Source organism: Lepisma saccharinum, chromosome 19, assembly GCF_977018435.1.
Source record: "Lepisma saccharinum chromosome 19, izLepSacc3.1, whole genome shotgun sequence".
NCBI lineage: Eukaryota > Metazoa > Arthropoda > Insecta > Zygentoma > Lepismatidae > Lepisma > Lepisma saccharinum.
Window position 1 is genome coordinate 61291448 of NC_139247.1, and position 20756 is coordinate 61312203.

Below are 20756 nucleotides of genomic sequence, written 5' to 3' on the forward strand. Positions count from 1 at the left end.
TTTATAGACATAGTATAATGTAATTTAACACCTGCCAGAATTTTTGAACACAAGATGCACATTGGTACGGTGTCCCGATGCTTGACGTCTTGCTCTCCCCGTGAGCCATCGCAAATTGTAATCCGAGAGAAGAAGGATGACGTCACTGCATCTATTTTCTCCTAAACGTGCGGCCTATTTCTGAAACATTGAGATTTTTCGTCCTTCTTGCATACGAGCCACAGGGACGACGTGCGTCTGGGAAACACCAAAAGCGAGGTAACACACGTACACAGAGAAAATGGGGAATGAATCAGTGTGTTTCTTCAAGGTGGACAAGTTACCTAGACCCGACGGTCGCAACCTTTTTAATAAAACCTGCCACACGTATCAAGACCCAATTACCTCCTTGCTCCGATACATGCATCACGGGAAAAAAGAATTGAATAACGCTCGTTAACACCTATATATAAACAATAATAACAAAAGTGTTGATGAACATCAAGATAGTGTCGCTGACAGGTCTGTAAAGGTTGGTAGATTTGCATCTGACTTGCTCGTTTTCTGGGAGGTATCTTTTTTTTTTGGAGGTCGCGTTGGTAGGATTCTTGTGTGGAGGGGAGGTGATATTTTGGAATGGTGAGGGGGGCCTAAATCGCGAAATTTAGTTCCAGTGAATTTGAGTGGCGCGCGTGAGCTAGCTGGCAGGAGCCGAACTGCGCAACCCCTGTAAGGCTAAGCGAAAGGCGATACTCGAAGCTTTGAGGTGTTGAGCCAAGTTAGAGTCAGTCTTGCACGGACTCGTGATCTGTAAGAGCATATACCACCCCGGCCTCTTAGGAACAAGGTAAGTGTGTCTGCGCTTAACTTTTCATCGTTTTGTGAACGGAAACCCACTCTTGGTTTGCAGCGGCCGGCGACAACGGTTCCACTGGAATTACACCTTTCCAAGACAAGTGCGCAAGTGAGTTTTCTCGTGGAGCATTTACTTCTTTTTGCCGAATCAACAATCAGTGATGGTTTACAAGTGCAACGATTTCGGAACACAAGACCACATGGTAAAGTGATTGGCCGCTTGTTATCCCCGATACAGTTTTTTTTTTAATCCACCGGTGTGAGATGAGACCTGGCAACGCTGGGGAACTGCACCGATCAACTTCTTTATCACGTGTCTCGCTACGAAAGAATGTTGAACGTAGAAGAACAAACCTGTACGAAGAATGGTATTCATCTGGTGTCTCAGTGCATTCCTTTTTATAGCAGAACCTCGCCTTCAAGCTTTATATCTTATTTCGTTTTCAACACCAACATATATTGTCGTTTGAGATTTGAAGAGGATGACATTTTTAATGTCCTCAACAGGTATCGAACTCCCCAACATTAGAGAGAGCTCAAAGCAATATTTCTAGCATTGCTTCACACCGCATTACAAATATGCTTTGCTGTTTAAAGCAAGATAAAGCCACAAACCCCAGTTCGCTGCGAATTGGTCCTGTGTTACGTCTAGCACGTTTTCAAATAGACAAATCTCTGATTTCGTTCTTAAAATCTGTAACATCGCCATAGCATTTTGTTTGGTTTGGGAAAACAATATTACCATGCTGACTCTCAATGTCTGTGCTAAGTATATTGTACTTTAACTGTAAACAATTAACTGATTTCTGAAAATACTTATTTCCATGTCTAAAAATCTCTCGTTGGGTGTACAGGAAAGGGAACTCAGGCTTATTTCATGAAGGGGCTGTAGCCCCTTCTCTGCCCCAGTTGGCAACGCCATTCTTTAAAAATAAATACCTTGTCATAAATAATATCAAACTACTATTTACGATTTCATTTCAGGAGAAGGGTTTAAGTTATTTTTTTTAGCGCTACACCTATTATGTACCACCAGTCTATGCATACTCCACAGTGATTGCAAATAAGAATTTGTTAAGCCAACGAGATGATAATTGAAATGATTTGTTGGTTTCAGGTCATTCCGGGACGACCCTTTAAATGCACCACTTAAAAACTTATTAAGGAATTGACCAAACCAGCAATCATGGAAGCATATGATTTTCCACTGCTTGTACTACACTCCACCCCAGGGGGATTTTGATATGCCCCACATAAATGCCATATGCAGGGACTTTGAATGTCGGTCGCCAAGGTCGCGCAGCCGCGATTCTATCGGTCTTGAGCGATTATATGAACTGTTATGATCTTCGTTCAAGTGGCGTGTGAATAAGGTGCTCCATGTGTTACATATTGATGAATATAAATTGTTTTGGTGCTGGAAGCAAGAGAAAAAGCAGCGAAGTTGAAACGAATCATAATAATGATTATAGTAAAAATCCTATGTAATTGAATTTGCATTTTGGTCGTTTTACACACAGGAAAAACTTTGTTTGGAATAACCAAAAAACAATTTCTGCTAACGTAATACACTCCTCACAAAAAGTTTGGAATATTGTTGCGTTAGACAATAGGTGATAGACACGGCCTTGGAATGCAAAAACACATGGTATCTGTCTGGTGGACATTCTCGTCTTTTCGCCGACATATGCTACCGTGCCTATCGCCTATTGCCTAATATAATAATATTACAAACTTGTTGTGCCCAATATAACGATATGCCAAACTTTTTGTGAGGAGTGTATTTGTTAAAATGCTGGACAAACAAATTATTGTTCCCAGAACAAAATTATTTTATTAATTGTGTTCTTTTGTTCATAGTTATCAAACAAAGATTACCAAAATTACTGAATTTCTTGTTTACGGTTACCAAAAACTTAACGTGTTTTGTTTATTCAAATTAATCAGTTTTTTCTGTATACGTCGGTTTTCTGCCACTATAGGATAATCGTGACGAAGATGATAAGTTTGAAATCGGTAGAGGAAGAAAGATAAAATAACACTCATGCTCTAACCTAGATCCCTTATGTCCTTGCGTTTATGCCAGAAAGAAAGGAAGTATTTACACATTGGTTGTTGCTAAATTTGGTAACGATCCAGGGACTTTGGGTTAAATTAGGATAGCTAACTTGTAGGTTTTGCAACTCGTGTCGAACAGACAACGGTAAAGATTAATAGTAGGCAAATTGTCCACCGTTATTTTCATTCTTTTTTATTCTACAACCTAACCTGTATTGTTTTATGAAATGGAAGTCTGATGCGAAGCATATATTGCCCTCTGCTTAGTGAAGTTTTGGAATGGTGTGTGGAAAACACATTGTGGAAACAGAGTGAATGATGGTTAAGGGCAATTCGCCTACTGTTACTTTTACCATTGTGTGTACATTGGAAATTTTTCTACATTATGGATTAAGAATGATTTTTCAATAACTTTTGCGGGGGGGTGCAAGGGTGACCCTTTCCGAAAACGCCTAAATGTTAACCTCCTTTCCACGTAATTCATTCTGGACTGCATTTTGCAGACTAGCGAGGCTCCGGCGTCTGGACTCACATCCAGCATGATCCTCTGTGGGGCTCATGTGGTGTCGTCTCTATGAGTTTTTAATTTTCCCTTCATCCTTCACTTATCACCATTCATACTTACCTTCGCGATTAGCCAAATGTGTCAGGAAAGCGAAGTAAAATAAAAACCAAAAGCTCTTGAGTGCCTCGCCGATGACGTAGTGGCAACTGTAGGTCCAGTCCCAATTAGCTCATCTGTGCATAAAGTGGCTTAACATCTCTATTTATATATTTCTTTATGCATTGCGTCTGCGAGGTGTTCAGACACTTTATATTGGCACGCAACCTTCTAGACCTTTAAGGCCTAGTAGTAAAAAGGTCTTTGTTAAGATTCCTAATATTGGATCATGTTTCAATGATCGACATATTCTCAATAGACCTTGATGTTTTGTGTACATCAGTGGCACCGACTTAAAATAATATCTGTAAGGGAGGGGCAAGATGGACATATTGTACTGTACAATCCCAAGACAAGTGAATATATGTTGTTGCCACGTATTTCTGTTAACAAGTGAACAGTGAAAGACATCGTAATATACACTGTCAAAAGATAACAGTTTTAGCTAGTGCTACCCAATATGGTGGACCGAGAGGAAGGAGGGGGTCACGTCTACGTCTTCCTTTTTTTAACCCTATATATTGCAACATTTTTCTTGCATTTGCCGTCCTTTAGAAAAATTACAATCAGAAGGGAGGGGTGGGCAACAATTCCCTGGTTCTCAACTCTTGCACGAACATTACGTGGTACCAAGAAACGGCGCGATTTGTCTATCATAATTGATTTCAATGTCATTACGATTATGTTCCATTTCATGCATACATATTAAGTATCATTGGTCATATTTAAGGGCGATTGGTCCAGTTCTTTTAGTTGTAGTATATGTTTCTTCACATAAAAAAGATGCACATTTGGAGTCGTCCTTATTTTTTAGATCCGGAGTGTAAGATGCGACCGTTTGCGAAGACATCCAAATCTCACCTTCCCTTCCAGAACTGTATTTTGCAAGACTGCCGTCTGAACTTACATCTAGTATGCTCCTGTGTGGGGCTCGTGTTGTGTTCCACTCCCGTCCATGTGCATTTGTGATTGTCCATTCATCAGTTTCATATCATCCATTCATCACCATCTTCGCGATTATTCAAAAGTGGCATAAAAGCGAAGTAAAATAAACTAAATCAATAAAGCAACAATTTTAGAACCGTTGGTTAACATGACTGAGTTTCTTCTTCCATGATATTGACTTGCATTTAGTAAGAAGAGTTGCAATTTCACCTCTCGGTGGGATATAGTTGAGATCGCCAAAAAGCTTGTATGTAAAAGTGACGACTTAACGATAAATAACACCCATCGTTGGGAGCTGCAAATCGCATGGCAAATTCATCCATCCACCGATTTCAAACTGAGCAATCGAATAAAAGATTGTAGTGTGGCAAACAGAAATTCCATTTCCTAAAGACTGCTCTGTCTTATTTGTGTGGCGTAACATGTTTCATTAACATTGCCATGATTAATCGTGACAACCGTGTTGTTTTAGTAACTGTTAAGCCACGTTTCGAAGCGAGCATTACGAAAAGAAAACACTTCTGTCCCAATCGAATAATTTTGAAACTTTTGCGGCACGTTTTATACGAGTATGATCTGTTATAAATTAAACATTTTGATTTGATTTGATTTGATTTAAATAAATTAAACATGATAGCATGTTCTCGACCATATCTAAACTTTCTGATCTGCTCCCAACCAAATTTCGTTTGGTTATCGGCAGCGTCTACAGTTTGATGGATTTGATACGTTGTGATCACTACAACCCACAGTCACCGGCAATGAAAACGGTAGTCGGACAATTGCGATGGCGCACAATTGCAATGAACACATTTAGAAATGAGAGGGGGGTGAACAATTGCGATGAAATTTTAAATCTTCTATCAAATTGAAGGGTGACTTAACATCCCGTATAATATCTCTTACAAGAGAATTATGTGAAATATTGATATTTTCGAATTAAAATCAGTGTTACTCCACACATCGTCAGTCATAACTATTTCCTCAATCTCGTATTTTTGTTATTACTTATCTTCCTTCTCTTATTTCTTGTCAGCACGGAAGTGCTTCGTCAAACTTGGCTGGGAATTGGTTCAACCAAGTTTTCGAACATGAGCTAGAGCCAACAGACACCTTTTGATGTCACCCGTCCGTTTCCTCATATGTGCGAATACATTTTCCAAATCTCTCGTCGCTTCTTGCTTTTCTGACCTTCTAGATTAAGTTCCATCCGCATGTACTTGATGTATGTGTAATCTGCTTGGCTCTTCAGGCAGGCCAGAACGTCATGACTCTTTGGATGCGGTCTTCCAAGCCACCTATTTATTTTGTTGTTTCAACCTTCTACAGCATTATTAGCTCTGTGGCGCTTTTGGTTAGATTAGGTTAGGTGCTGATTGTCGCAATTGTCCTAACATTAATTTGTAATATGACCTTCACCGTCAAAATTGATCGCAATTGTCCGTGATTTTGGCGCCATCGCAATTGTCCTAGATTCATAAAAACAGGGTACCTAGATCCTGAAATATTTGCTTCCCTGCAAGGCGCTATGTGTGTTGCGTAACTTCACGGCGATAAGTGGATTTTAATAGTAAATTTTCAATGGCAACTTCAACCACCTCCGTAGATTTATGCAACACACATAACGCCTTGCAGGGGAGCGAATATTTCAGGATCTACCTGCCCCATTTTTATTGCCGATTACTCTACATACTCGTACATACCAAATAAATAATTTGGGAGCTACCTGCATGTATTTTGTCAGGTTCCTTCAATTAGAAAGTCGTATCAGTTTATCGGTAAAAGTTATTCTAAGTTTAGTTTTTGTTGTGCACCTGTATTCGGGATATGTCCATTGAAGTATTCTTTCAGAGATGTTGATCTCACGGCAATATTTGGAATCCAAAATCTTTGAAGATGGCATTACAAACTTCAACTCCCTACATAAAGAGAGATTTTCTCTGGTGAGAACTATAATTCCGTTTGGAAATTATATCCTGGCGTGCAGTCAACCACATCGGACAGATGTTGTTGCTGTTGATACATCAGCTAAGTGGCTAAATTACAATTTTCCTGGGCCCTACCACCAGATGTGTACATATTTTTAGTTTGTTTTATGTCCACTTTATGCACAGAAACTGAATTGACCTGCAGTTTTCCGGCCCCTGTGGCGGAGTGGTTAGCACATCGCGCTACGACGGCAGGAGTCCCGGGTTTGATTCCCGGTCTGGGCATGGATGTTTGTGAGTGTCCATTCATCAATTTCATCATGTCATTCTCATCTTCGCAAGTTAGCCAAAAGTGGCACAAAAAGCGAAGTGAAATAAAGCAAATCAATCAATCAATAAATGGACCTGCTGTTTAAAGTGGGGTCCCAACCACAATTTGCCTATACGGCGTATCGAACCCGCGACCTACGATACCTACGCTATCGGGTAGGCCCACGGTGGTAACCAGTGCTTTGTCAAGCAGACAAAGAAGCCAGCTAAGTACCACGTGAACGGGAGGTCTTTTCAAGGCAATATTGTAACAGCTGTGTATCAAGAGTTGCTCATCGTCGAGAAACAACTTTCACCGTTCCTTCGGACGGACACAGGATGCGTCGCTCTGAGACCGTGACAAGGCAAGGCGACTTGGATGTGGAAAGGTCTTGCGACACAATAGCCCAGTCACCTAAGCGGTCTGGGAGGATTTCAAGTTGGGTGTTCCAACGTGTGGAGTCTTTCGAGAAGAAGATTCCAAACCAAAGACTGGGAATAGATTTTACAAACGTAACATTATGAATGGGTTATGTATATTAACAAGGTTAAAACCGTGAGAAAGTGCTGTTAGCAAAGTTACCCTTGATGGAGTGATGCTAGATGGTCTAGGTTCAAGTCCTGGTCACACAAGAGGTTTACCGATTAATATGATGAACTGCTCACTAACCTTCATCGTCGCGATGACTCTATACATGTCTAAAATTGACGCAAAATAACCAGAATACAAATCATTGCAACAATACAGAGGCACAAACAAAATGGTAATTCTATAGAAAAATGTTATTTATCATCGCCAAGATTGCCTATTCGCGACGACGATGATGAAATTGAGGAAATGAAATTTCCAAAGAACAACCGAAACCCACCCCGGGATTCGAACCTGAGAACTTTGGTAGTGAGATAGAAAGTCCACCAATTAAGGCTCCTGGCCAACGAGCCGGCCAATGCTACTGAACCTTACAATATTACGTTGTTTATAAAAATTGACCGTACATAAATTTAAAACAGAATTTAAAAACTCATATTTTCCTTAGCCATGGCTGCATCAATCAAATTCATTTCTAGCCTCATTAGCTGACAGAAAAAAATATTCCGACCTATGATTTTTATTTTTTTAATTTTTTTTACGCACTCCTTTCAAGAGAAAATGTGTTTCGTGTGTTTACTTTCTCATTTTAACAAACATATTCAAGGGTTAACCATGTTCAGCATCTATATTTTCTTTGTAAGTCCGAAATTCTATAGTATACTTTTGGCATTGCAGACACAATTATCTCGGTCCGAATGGGAAAAGAGAAGAGAGTTTTCCAACGAAGTTGGGTAAAACAATCGTCGGAAATGCATGGAATGCTGAGGCTAAATATTCATTCAGCGCCTAATGTTGACTCATCTGCTGAGAATCTGCCGCGTGGGCGGAATCGTTTTAGGTCGACTGGACCGACAGGTGATAGCTATTTGAGAAACGCCCTCAAACGTGAATGCTCCAGTTGACACGTTCCTCTCCTCCCTATCTTCTCCAGCAAAGTATGGGCCTCCCTGTGGCGCAGTGGTAGCGTCGTCGCCTTGAGGACCCTGGTTCGATACCCGGTGGAGGCACAAGTGGTTCGGATCCCACTTTAAACTGTAGGTCCAGTCCCGATTAGCCTTACTGTGCATAAATGGACTTAAAATGCCAAATCAATCAATCAATCAATCCAGCAAAGTATGCCTTCTGAAGAAAACAATTTGTTAATATAGTGGAGTAAATATAGGTGAGGGATGCAATAAACTTTGTTACTGATTGTACTAAGTTTCTCTTACCACTGGTTTACCAATAGTGATATCTACTCATGATTTTCCTCATACGCCTTGTAATCAAAGGATTGCGGGTTTGATATCCGGTGGAGGCACATAGTGGTTTGGATCTCACTTTAAACTGTAGGTCCAACCCCGATTGACCTATCTGTGCTTAAAGTGGACTTTAAAAATCAAATTTTCTAGACTTGAAAATCTTTGCTCTCAATGCAATATTTCGTCACGGAATTTAGTTTACTTTAGCGTTTACCAGTTAGTAAAAATTTTAGGGAGCTTACACAGTAACCAATCACATTAATGTCCCGTCGCTGCAAATGTTGATCTAGCAGCATCTCCTCGACACCTGTTTGTCTACAATAAAAAAAAAATGTTCCTTAAAATCAGGAAAAAACTCAGTTACGAAGTCAAAACCCCTTGAAATGAAAAATTGTTAGCTGGGGTATATTTGGTCGAGGCTTGGAGCTAGCTCGCGGGAATATGCTTTTTGCTTTGCAAAAAATTGCTAGCTGGGAGGATGCCATACCTCGACATCCCTCGGGCACTGTCTATGAGGGTAATTACAATGCGTTACTATGCAGTATATTTAGTATAATCATTACAGAACACAGAGAATCCTTAATACAAGAGTGTTTCTAATAGAATAACACTGTAAAAATCATTAGTACTTATTATATATATATATATATATATATATATATATATATATATATATATCTGTGTGTATATATACACACATACCCTCTTGAGAGAGTGCCTTGTTCCCCTCTCCCAAAGACGTCGCCTATGGTAAAAACAATGCTTATTCTTTAAATATAATACATCAGGACGAGGTATATTTTAAAATGGAAATTATTGATAATTTGGTTAATTTGCGTCGCTTTTTCCACTTTGGGCTAATCGCGACGATGGTGAATAGCGATATGATAAAATTCACGAAAGGGCAATTACAATCACACATGACCAGGACACAAGCCCCACAGAGGATTATACTGGTTGTTGGTCCAGCTGCCAGAGCTTCGTTAGTTTGCAGCGATGCAGTTCCAGGTGTACTCAGTAGACACTTGAGTGACTTCTGAAAAGGCATCTGCTTAGTAGTCCTTAACACCCTTTGCCCAATCTGTGCATCCGTGGTACACTCGCCTCATGTTGTAGTGCCACAATTCGCATTTTTGTAAGGTGCAATTCGACCGACATTGTTCGATTGTTATTGAATAGAATTTTCTATTACGTGGTGTAATTAATCTTTAACTCTTCTTAGTGGAAGTTAAAACTTTTCTAATTAATTTTACAAAACATTAAAATGGGTGCATGGCAATTGCGCTGTATAAATTATACAGTTTTTCCAAATTCGTTGACTGTACTATTCCATGCATTTTCCAATTTCTGAAATTTATAAAAATATGAGCTGTGTTTTGTTACTTACATTGTGACAATATCTATAGGTTGCTAATAATATCCTTGAACTGCCTGATCCATTTACTGTTCGATTTGCCGAGAAGAGCTCTTCTTTTACAAGTAATATTTCCAATGAAGCCTTCTGGTTATCAGAATCGAGCAAGTGACTCTGAATGAGAACAAGGTCACGTATGGCTTAGTAGCTACTAAATCGACCTTTCCGTTTAGTTCATTTGACCGTTACCTGCTATATCTTGATTCGAAACGTGTGAACATGTGGATTTTTCCTTCCACGTCCCCAACAATGGTACTTGAACACGTGAATGTTTAAGGGCATAACTGGAATTCCGTTTATGATACATGGACGTGTGTATTTTTGTATAGTCCTTTTGTCCATATGTGGAGTTAGTGCGTGCGTTATCCTTGTGGAAGGAGAATTACGAAAGTGGTGACCTTGCGTTACAGGCATCCACGACAGACTAAAATTACGATACAACGGTGCCTCTTAGTTTTGTTGCATTCAAGGTTGTCGAACTTTGATTAAATCCAATGATTTTCGCCTGGGGCACCATTGCAACACATACGAATATAAATGGCATATTGTATATTACAGGTATTTTGTTCCGTATATCCTATTCATCGAGATGAATGTTAACCTTCGATTGTATTGTGAAGTAGATTTATTAGCTAAAGCTTGCCACAAGCAACTTATAAATGCTACTACATGTATGTCGGACGTTTTGAAAAGGGGGAGGGAAGCTTGACCCCGTCTACGTCTTCCAATGGTTTGTTAACTGTAGGCTGCTGCAGGATTTTGAATCTGGGGGTGCGATGCTGTTAGCCGAATTTATATATATATATATATATATATATATATATATATATATATATATATATATATATACATATTTAGTTAGTTAGTTCCATGAAAGGTGGTTTATAATAAATATTGTTACCATTTGCATAGAGCTTTATCACAGGAGTAAACATTATAAATAAAACAAAACGCTGTGGGGTTTGCAATAAAGCTTACAAGTTTCTTTTTACTTCCGTTACGACGAATATATAATCAGCTCTAGATGGACTACATAAAATTAATCAAATGACAAGTATTCTGTAACATATTTTATGTTAATATTTTTGTTATAACTATAGATCCAAAATATAGAATGCAAAACGAGCAGTAATAATACATTATAAAAAAGGTGATAGAAGCAATTTCGTAACAAATTTATATAAAGCCAACTAAAATGGAAAGTCCATGACTGCTTTATAAGAAGATGTTTTGCATAGTATTAAATAACAATAGTTTATTTACACAGAGGTTAATCGAGGCTGGACTACGAATAGGCACATTCCCACCAAAGGCACATGATGTTTATAGAAGTTGGAGGATTATAATGATTAACTTGTGTTCGTTCATATTGCATGAAGTCAATGAAACGTTCTAAAAAATAAGTTTTGAAACTATTTGATACTAGAGCTTCTAAACAATATTCTCGTTTATATAATATAAATAATTATATCAAATGCGAAAATATAATTTTTTACATCCTGTATAATTTATCTGTCTAATCCTCAGAAGAAGTTTTGTTGAATTCGATTAATTCTTCAAGTAAACTTCGCAGAGTGATTATACAGTTCTTGTGACGGTATAAATCAGAAACGATAAATAATAACAACAAGACGAACGCATTCCTCTGTGTTTGCAAGTTCTCACTTTTCGTTTGCAGTTTCCTGCGAATTTTGCTTGCCTCTTTTTTTCCCCCAAAGGAAATTTCTTGAAAATTACCTTGACGATACTTTTAGCCAACCTGTGCAATGGTGGACACAAGCGATTGAGCGTAGCAGCCAAGTTTAAATAATGATTACCATTGACTGCTTCCAGCGAACTAATTAACGGATTAACAATGGAAGGATGAGTTTGCTCTTTCAACGTGGCAGCCTGTTTGAAGTTAACACGCCACTTAACGTCGACATTAAACGGTTGTTTCAATTTGATGCTTACTTAACTCGTGTGATGGATGAAGACAGGTATATTGAAAAAGGGAAGAAACTATTCTGACCTCCTACATTGTTCGTTGATACACGGTTGCATCTAGAACTTGAATTTATAAATGTTCAGTCGGATTTAGGTCGAGGACTCAAGAAACCATTGATTAAAGGAAAATACATAATACTTTTGAAAAGCACAGTATGAGAGGGAATGCAAGGTTTGCTGACTTGCTTCGAACGCTCGTAGGGAGCTTTCAGATCAAAGCTACGCGCGGTCACATCGAAGTGATAACCGACACGGATATTCACTGTCCAACAGACCCAGGCGACATGATGCACGGTATTGAGAAAACAGGCCAGACCGTGCCACACGCAAGTGACAAGCGATGCATGCAGCTTGTCGTGTTACTTTGGTACGAAAGATTGCATTTATTTCTGAAGGCTCGTTTCTAAGCGACACGTCGCTTATCTCCTTGGTTTGAATCTGAAAGCTCCTGTAACAAGCGAAGCGTGCTATTTGGAAGCAACATTTCAAAAAAAAAAAATATATGCAACTTTTCGTAACGGAGTGACACGACAAGTGAAGATCTGAACACAGCTCTTACCCCCCTCCCCCGATGGCGTAATGACAATATCGTCCCCTTGTAATCAAGAAGTCCCGGGTTCAATACCCGGTAGAGGCACATAGTGATTCGGATCCCACTTTAAACTGTAGGTCCAGTCCCGATTAGCCTTGCTGTGCAAACGAACAAAATGGACACAGCCGTCCAAAATATTTACGTTAGGTAAATTATTCGATTACATGGTAATACTTCTACAATCCCATTTAAAGAAACCAGATATATGCTTGTTCGTTATTTTACGTCGCTTTATCAACTATCTAAGTTAGCCGCAACGATGAGGATGAATGTTGGAGTGATGAAATAAAAATAGACACAAATAAAATGTTCATTACATTCGGACGGTGCCGTAAAAACCTATGGTGCAAGCGGGGCCCCATCCAGCGTTCTTTTGTAACTCGGAAAGAACACTTGTTTTTGTATTTGTACCACAGTTAACAAAGATGAAATTGGAGAAAACTATCACTTATTAAATAAAACAGACTTTTGTTTTACTAAACGCACGTGTGTAGCAGAAGGCTTCGAGATAGAATCGCGCCTGTACCATCAATAGTTGTTTTGATGTAAAATGCATATCTTTTTTCAATAAACATTAGCCACTTAATGTTGATTTCCCGTGTTTTAGTCTGCTTTCTTAACCTAAACGCGCACCATTTTGTACTGAATGCATTGTAATATCGTCCTCCTAGCGCAAGAAATATCAGTAGGGGTATGAGTACAGCACTGTTTGCCGAGAATTCGAACGTAGAACTCCGAGTTTCGAGAAAAATATTTCAATAGTAATGAAATTTTCATTTGGAAAACAGACGTACGTTTCCAAAGCGTCGTCGAAATACTAATTTATTTTAGAGCCCTATCGGGCATGCCTTTCAAATCAAGAACAGTAGGCACTATTTCAACAGATCACGCCTCCTTTGTTCCTTAACATAACAATTGAGGCAGGTATTGATACACACGCTCTGCAAAGCCTTTCAAAACACGACTTCAAGTATTGACGTGAGGCGTAAGCCTGTCCATGCTATCAGCGGTTTGTATCGTTTTATACCTGGCCGTCAGAAATGACGCTTGCTCATGATACGCCCAAATTGCACCAGTTTTAGGCCAAGCGTGAAAAAAGTGACCTTGATGTCTTACGGCAATTCGGTAACGGTATTCGAAGGTCATGGGCCTTTCTTGCTTCGGTACTGTGCCTGGAATCACATGATGCATTGTAGGGCTACCGACAGAGGCATAGTAACATTTTTTTATTACTGGCCGAGAGCCGACTGGCGTTAATACCAAAGGGGGTAGCATTTGAAAGGAAAGCAAATCCATATTATTAACAGTAATTAGAAAATATGAAGACACAACAAGTTCTACAGAGAACCATCCGGGCTGTGAATCCAGACGCCAGAATCTCGTTAGTCTGTAAAATGCTTTCCAGGGTTTACTACGTGGCAGTGAGGTTAACATTTGGATGCCTCCCAAAGAGTTGTCTCATACAACACTCGGACACTTATGGGATAAAATAAATAAAAATGAATAAAACAATTGTCTCAAATATGGAGCAAAAGTCTCTCCAAATATATAAAAATATTAATAAATTGCAATATAAGTAATAGGGCCTCCCTGATGGCGCAGTGGTAGCGTCTTCGCCTTGTAATCAAGGGGTCCTGGGTTCGATTCCCGGTGGAGGCACATAGTGGTTCGGAACCCACTTTTAACTGTAGGCCCACTCCCGATTAGCCTTACTGTGCATAAAGTGGACTTACAACACCAAATCAATCAATCAATATAAGTGATATTCTATTATTATTGGTTTATAATATTATTTTATTTTTTTCTACTTTTCAATTTTATGCCCCTTCAAAAATTTCTTGCGAAACCCGTGCAAGCGATGAAACCTGCTAGAATTGAATGAGAGAAAAATATTTATTTCGACGTGTAAGGTGAAAGAAATCAAAATCTTTGACTAGAATTCAGTAAGCTTCTGACTCGGCTAAACGAGGAAGGATCTAGGGCTTCAAAAGCAGCAGTTGAGCCCAACCCAAGGAAGATATGAAGCTTGATTGTCACTCGGCTGCAGCCTTCTCATCTGTTCCGAGTAGAATCCTCGTTAGTCGAAGAAACTGGTTTTGTGTCGTTGAGATAGGAGTGGAATGGAACACGGACTGCAAGAAAAAAAAGAACCACACCGAGTGATTAACAGCCGCGTACGGAATATCCCACAGTGCAACGAAACGTACTTTCCAGAGGATGGAGCTGGTGATGGAAAGACTTGATTGTCGAGTGCAAAATGGTTGTAAATTAGCTCATTCTTATGCAAAGTCCGCACCTATGTCATTCCCCAGTATCATAAGCGTCCGGAAAGTGTTGTATAATAGGCAAGCAGGCATTTGTAAATCGCCTGTTGGAAAAATTATAAAATGTGTTGCTGATATGGAAGGTTATGAATATTGTGGTGTCTCCGAACGGACATCGGCTAGATTCGCTCTCTATTTTTAAATTCACCTGCTGGATTTAATTAATTAATGCTTGGAAATTTTAGGTCTTGTCGCTGATTAAAAGAGATTGTGTGGTTGCTTCAGCATTGGCAATTAATTTCCTTTATCCCTTCTTTCACAAGATGTTTTATGTATAATGTCGAACTCCTTTGTACATTTTAATTCGTCTTCGTCTGCGCAGTGGCGTGCCCAAGGGGGGGGGGGTTGGTGGAGGTCCAGGATTCCTAAAACAAGAAAGTCAAAGGCTGGAAAAAATAGCCAAATGAGAACCAATTACTAAAAAAATGTATACATAACCCCTCCCTTTCGAAAATCCTGGGTACGCCACTGTTCGTGCGGCAATCAAGAACAAAGCACACAATCAGTGAGTGCATCGTGTTACCTCTGTTATTCGCGCATTCCCGGTGAAATCTTGCTTATGGACTGAAAAGACCTGTGTCACTTGATCCTTTGGTGTAAAAACCTTGTGTCGCTTCGGTCTGAAACCTTCCTCAGTATCTCTCTCTTCTCTTTATTCCTCCTCGTTTTGATAGTTTCATTTTTCTCATCTTCTCCTTTATCTCTCTCTCTCTCACTATACTACTCGTTTCTTTCTTCATTTCTCTTCCTCTCTCTGTTTTCTTTCACATCTCTTTTTCTCTTTTAAACTTCTTTTTCTCTTTATGACGACTCGTAAACATTTCGATCTGCGGGACCTGTTTCTTCACCAAATTCCTGCATAAAATCATCAATGGTAAAATTAAAACAGAATTTCTAATTAATCAATTTCAGCAACAAGTACCCACACCATCAACCCGGAACGTAAAGCTCTTCCACAATCCCACCACAACGGTCTTTTTTTTTTGTAGCAGCAGTGCTCAAAGTAGGGGATGCTATTCCCAGTTTTTTTTTTTTTAATCTCATAATTTGCATAGGCCTACCCCTAACCACTTCATCTGCTGTCTTTAATGACACTGCCCCATGTTTTTACGCTACAAAGTCACCATTCAAATTATATGAGTTTTCCTGATATGTCGGAGATGGGAAGGGTTCCCCTGGGTCCCCTCCGCGGGCATCATTGAATAGTGTGTTGCGAAAAAGGTAAGTGGATATTGGTACCTTTTTATTGCAACACCCTGTATGTGTAAATTTTAAATTATTTTTTGTGCCATCTTGTACTGCCTTGTTTTGGTTTTGTTGCTGTGCTCCGACTGTACAGTTTCAGTATAAAATGGTCATTCAGTACTGAGCCTGATACTTTAAGTCAGGGATTCCCAACTCTTTTGCGTTCGCGGCACCCTTGTTAGATTTTTTTCAATTTTTAATCTTAAATCGAAGTGGACGCTACGATGCTACGGGTTCTGGGTTCGAATCCCGGCCTGGGCGTGGGTGTTTCTGAGCGTAAAAAGGTAAAAAAAGGTAAAGTGTTCCCCTGTGCATTGCACCACGCCATGAAGGCGTATAGGGGGTGTGGGGGTAACGCCCCACACTTTCTTGATCCGGTCGTGAGTGGGGGTGATGTGATCAGCATCACGCCCCTAACCGCCTTTACCCCCCAGGGTTTCCCCCGGGTACCCATGTTATTCGACGCTGGGTAGGCGCCGGGGCCGCTTCCACCGTTAGAAAAGTTCCCGGATTTGAACCGGCCGGGGATCGAACCCGGGACCTTGAGCATGGTAGTCAGACGCGTTACCGACTGAGCCACCGCGGCCACTGAGCGTCCATTCATCAATTTCATTGTATCATCACTAGACCTCAGATTTTTAGGTTCTAAAATGAGTGATTTTAGGTTTCTAAAATAGGCTCTAAAAATCCTAAAATAGGTTCTAAAAAATCTTAAATTAGGCTAAAAAAGCTTCAAGTAGGTTCCAAAAAATGTAAAATGGCTCAAAATTCATGAAAAATACTGATTAGGTACAATCGTTAAAAAACAAAATTTCAATTTTTGGGTACATTCATGGGCGTCCGGAAGGGGGGGCAAGGGGGGGCCGTGGCCCCCCCCTGGAAAACGAAAGTCAACCAAAAATTACATATTTCACACATATAATTTAATTTCAGCCAAAATAATGTGTGTTAATTATTGCACGAACATGATAAATTCAAATTTAAGCAATGTTTTTTGAAGGATGAACAATATTATTGGTGAAAATATGCCATGTTGGCCCCCCCTGGAAAAAATACCTTACTTGCCCCTCCCTGGAAAAAATCCTGCGGACGCCCATGGGTACATTGGAATCGCACAGACTCTTTATATTGTTAATATGTGTGTGTGTGTGCACACAGAACCCAAAACGTATCAATTGACATTTATATTTTGATTTCAATAACACGTTAACGCGCATAAACTGCAAATGATGCACCTTTAGGTGTGTCGAAATACAAATAGACATGTATAAATGGGCATTTTTATCAGATGAAGTTCCCTGTGATGCACTAAAATGCATCAATTTTGAAGATCAGACAAGATCATTTCGAAGATAACAAACTTTCACTTTTAATACATCAATTTACTTAGATAGATGTGTAATTTTGTTTTCTTCGAAATGATCTTGTCTGATCCCAAATTGATGCATTTTAGTGCATCACAGGAAACTTCATCTGATAAAAATACGCCATTTATACATGTCTATGTGTATTTCGACACACTAAAAGGTGCATCATTTGCAGTTTATGCACGTTAACGTGTTATTGAAATCAAAATATATATGTGTCAATTGACACGTTTTGGGTTTTGTGTCTGGTGAGAGGCGGTAATACGTAAGGTTGAAATAGAGAAAATATCTGCCTGTACGATTGAATTTTTGAAAATTTTCCCTTGAAAACCAGGAATTATAGTTCAATTTTATCATGGTCCTAGACTGACCACCCTAAATACATAATTTTTTTCATGTTATCCACAGTCAAACTTCGCTTTTTTCTGTGAGGATTATCGATCTTTCAACAAAAACAGTCAGTGGTGCAAATTTGAATGTTGAAACGTTACTTTGCAAGGCATGAATGCCACAAAGCACAGAACGATCGTACAGGTAACAGTGGCGCCAGACATTTTGCATTGTTTAGAGCAGGGTTTCCAAACTTGGTGTTTCAAAATCTTTCCAAGTCAGAATGTAGGCTTGTCTAACACTTGCAGCGCTCTGTTAGTGTTGTTAGGTTGCTTGCCCTAAGTTAGAAAATAAACACATATTTCAAATTCAGAAACTTTTTTTTGTGTAAAAAGTATTAAATAACCACATATTTGGAACAATCATATCATTGATTGAATATATTGGAACATTTCGCGGCGCCCCTGTAAGCCAGCGCCTCAGTGGACACTTTTGGAACTACTGGTTTATAGCTTTGAAAACATCATGGACTTGGGGAGGAGGAGAAATCGACAGAACGTTTGTTTCAAACACGTTAATCATTGACTTTTTTCGGTACCAAAGCAAGAAATTACCTCTGTGTGATAGAAAAATCCTTAAAAACCTATTTTAGGCACTATAAAACTTCATCAGTTGTCGCGTTTTTTAATGAAACGCTGACATAACTTATTTCTTATTTACCTGCAAAGGAAAAAATAGGTTAAAAACCTAAATTCCGACGTCTAATCATCACTCATCCCCATATTTACGACTAGGCAAGAGCGGCAGAAAAGCGAAGTAAAAAAACAAATGAATCAATCATATCAATTGAATCGACGAGGAATATGTTATCAGGAGCAAGTTAAATTTATTGTCAAATAAATGCCTGCTCCAGTACGTAAAACGTGCGATTAATGCTTAGAACACAAATGTTTGGTATCAGGAACTATGTAAGAGTAACTAATCCATACTCAGGAACGTGTGTGTCGATCAGTGTCACCATCTGTTGGGCATGAAAGTAATTAATTTGACAATATTTATTTTGCCTACTTCCTAATAATATTTTTTTCGTTTTTTTTCCTTCTTCGCTAAAATATCTCTCGGTACCCCTAGGCCAATCTCGCGGCACCTCGGTTGGGGATCACTGCTTTAAGTACACAAATAAATAAACAAATTTGCGCACTTTCCTTCTTGAACTCCCTGAACGAACGTTTCCCGTTACTTATGAAGGTCTGTTTCTATCTATTGCAGTTCCTCAGCTTTCTCTTGTCGCAGAAGGAGAGTAAACCCCAACCGCCGCCATGGATGCCATCAAGAAGAAGATGCAGGCGATGAAGCTGGAGAAGGACAACGCAGTGGACAGAGCCCGCCAGAACGAGCAAGAGGCCAAGGACGCCAACCTGCGAGCTGAGAAGGTACGCATGCATTGGTACGCTTGAGGGACTTCTCAAGGGCCTTCACTAGGAACAGGGTTCGAATTGGACACAATCAGGGGCATAATTACGGGGTGGGTGGGCTGGTGAAAGTCTAAGAGGCCCACGAGGTTTTCCCGGCAAGCGGCGCGATTTCAGCCGCTACACGGACCGCGCACAAGTGGCACAATAACCAAATGAAGATGCTGTATATCTCTATTTATTTCCTTTCTAATAAAATACTTGCATAGTATAGAAATCGATTCAGAACATGTATTATGGATGTATTTGGTTATGTATTTTTTATTCAAAGTATAGAAAAGTCGACAATTTTACAATTTCCGAATAAAATGTAAGAATTATTCCTCGTGCAGTTTACGGTTCTTACAAGCATGCATTTAAACACGTTTTTTGATCTAACTTTTCGTAAAGACATGCTGTCTTCACCAGGCATTTATTTGTAGTTTGATCAGTTACAGTTATATCAATACTAGAAATGTAACAAAACAAAAATAAGCAATACAATGATATTGTCAATAATGTTACACTGTTGCAACCTAACAACTCAACTGCGAAACAAGCAAGGGAATTATAGAAATCAAATAAAGCCCACCTTGCAACATTGCCCTCACTCATCCTCATCGTTGCGATTAGCCAAAAGTGGAAGAAAAGCGACGCTACCTGACAAGTCTGTAGTTTTTTTTAGGAGAGGCAGTCACGTTTATAATACACCTAAATATACAAAAAATGCATATTTGGGCTAAAAAGCGATAGAGAGTGGGACAATGGAAGAGAATTAAAGGCACAGAGAGAGAGAGAGAGAGAGAGAGAGAGATGGAAAGAAATGAGAAATAAGAAATAAGAAAACGAGAGTCTGAGAGAGAAGGAGTAATGAAGAAATGAAATATAGAGGGAGACAGAGAAGCGACACAGAGAGAGGGGAGCAGAGAATATCAAGGAATCGAGAGAGAGAGAGGTGGAGAAATAAAGAAAGATGCAAGTAAAGCAAGTTACAAATAAAAGGGAGAAGGGGAAAATAATTCAGCATTTTTCCTTGAATTACAGTGGGTCAACCCAGCGGTGTGGTAGTAAGTGTATTGATATTTTCATACAATTTCTGTTCTCTTCTCACAGGCCGAGGAGGAGGCCCGCTCTCTGCAGAAGAAGATCCAGACCATTGAGAACGAGCTTGACCAGACACAGGAACAGCTGATGGCCGTCAACACCAAGCTTGAGGAGAAGGACAAGAATCTCCAGAACGTGAGTACTCACCATAATTTAAGGAGTTTTAATTGTTTAAGCTAATTTTTGATGCAGCAGATGAAAAGAGCTTATTTTCAGGTCGAAAGTTTCCATTCTACCTATACTACGTCCCAGAAGTCTGTGGAGCAAAGCAGTGCGCGCTGCTGGAAACGGCTGGTAGCTGCAGCCGCGTTCATTATTCGAGTCCTCTCGAGTCACTACTAGCGCGGAGGATTTATTTTCGTTTGCTTGCTCCAG

General features: G+C 39.5%; 1 protein-coding gene across 12 annotated transcripts in view; it reads left to right on the forward strand.

The window, feature by feature from the left end:
• Positions 1 to 679: 679 nt before the first annotated feature.
• The window catches only part of Tm1 (tropomyosin 1), a 61652-nt gene continuing 41575 nt past the window's right edge, over positions 680 to 20756 (forward strand). For all 12 annotated transcript variants that reach the window (XM_083140955.1, XM_083140961.1, XM_083140959.1 and 9 more), the window contains exons 1-3: positions 680 to 826; positions 19096 to 19259; positions 20391 to 20516. In XM_083140955.1, coding sequence (XP_082997081.1) covers positions 19146 to 19259; positions 20391 to 20516 — 240 coding nt within the window. In that variant the 5' untranslated portion in view covers positions 680 to 826; positions 19096 to 19145. The remainder of the gene's footprint in view (positions 827 to 19095; positions 19260 to 20390; positions 20517 to 20756) is intronic.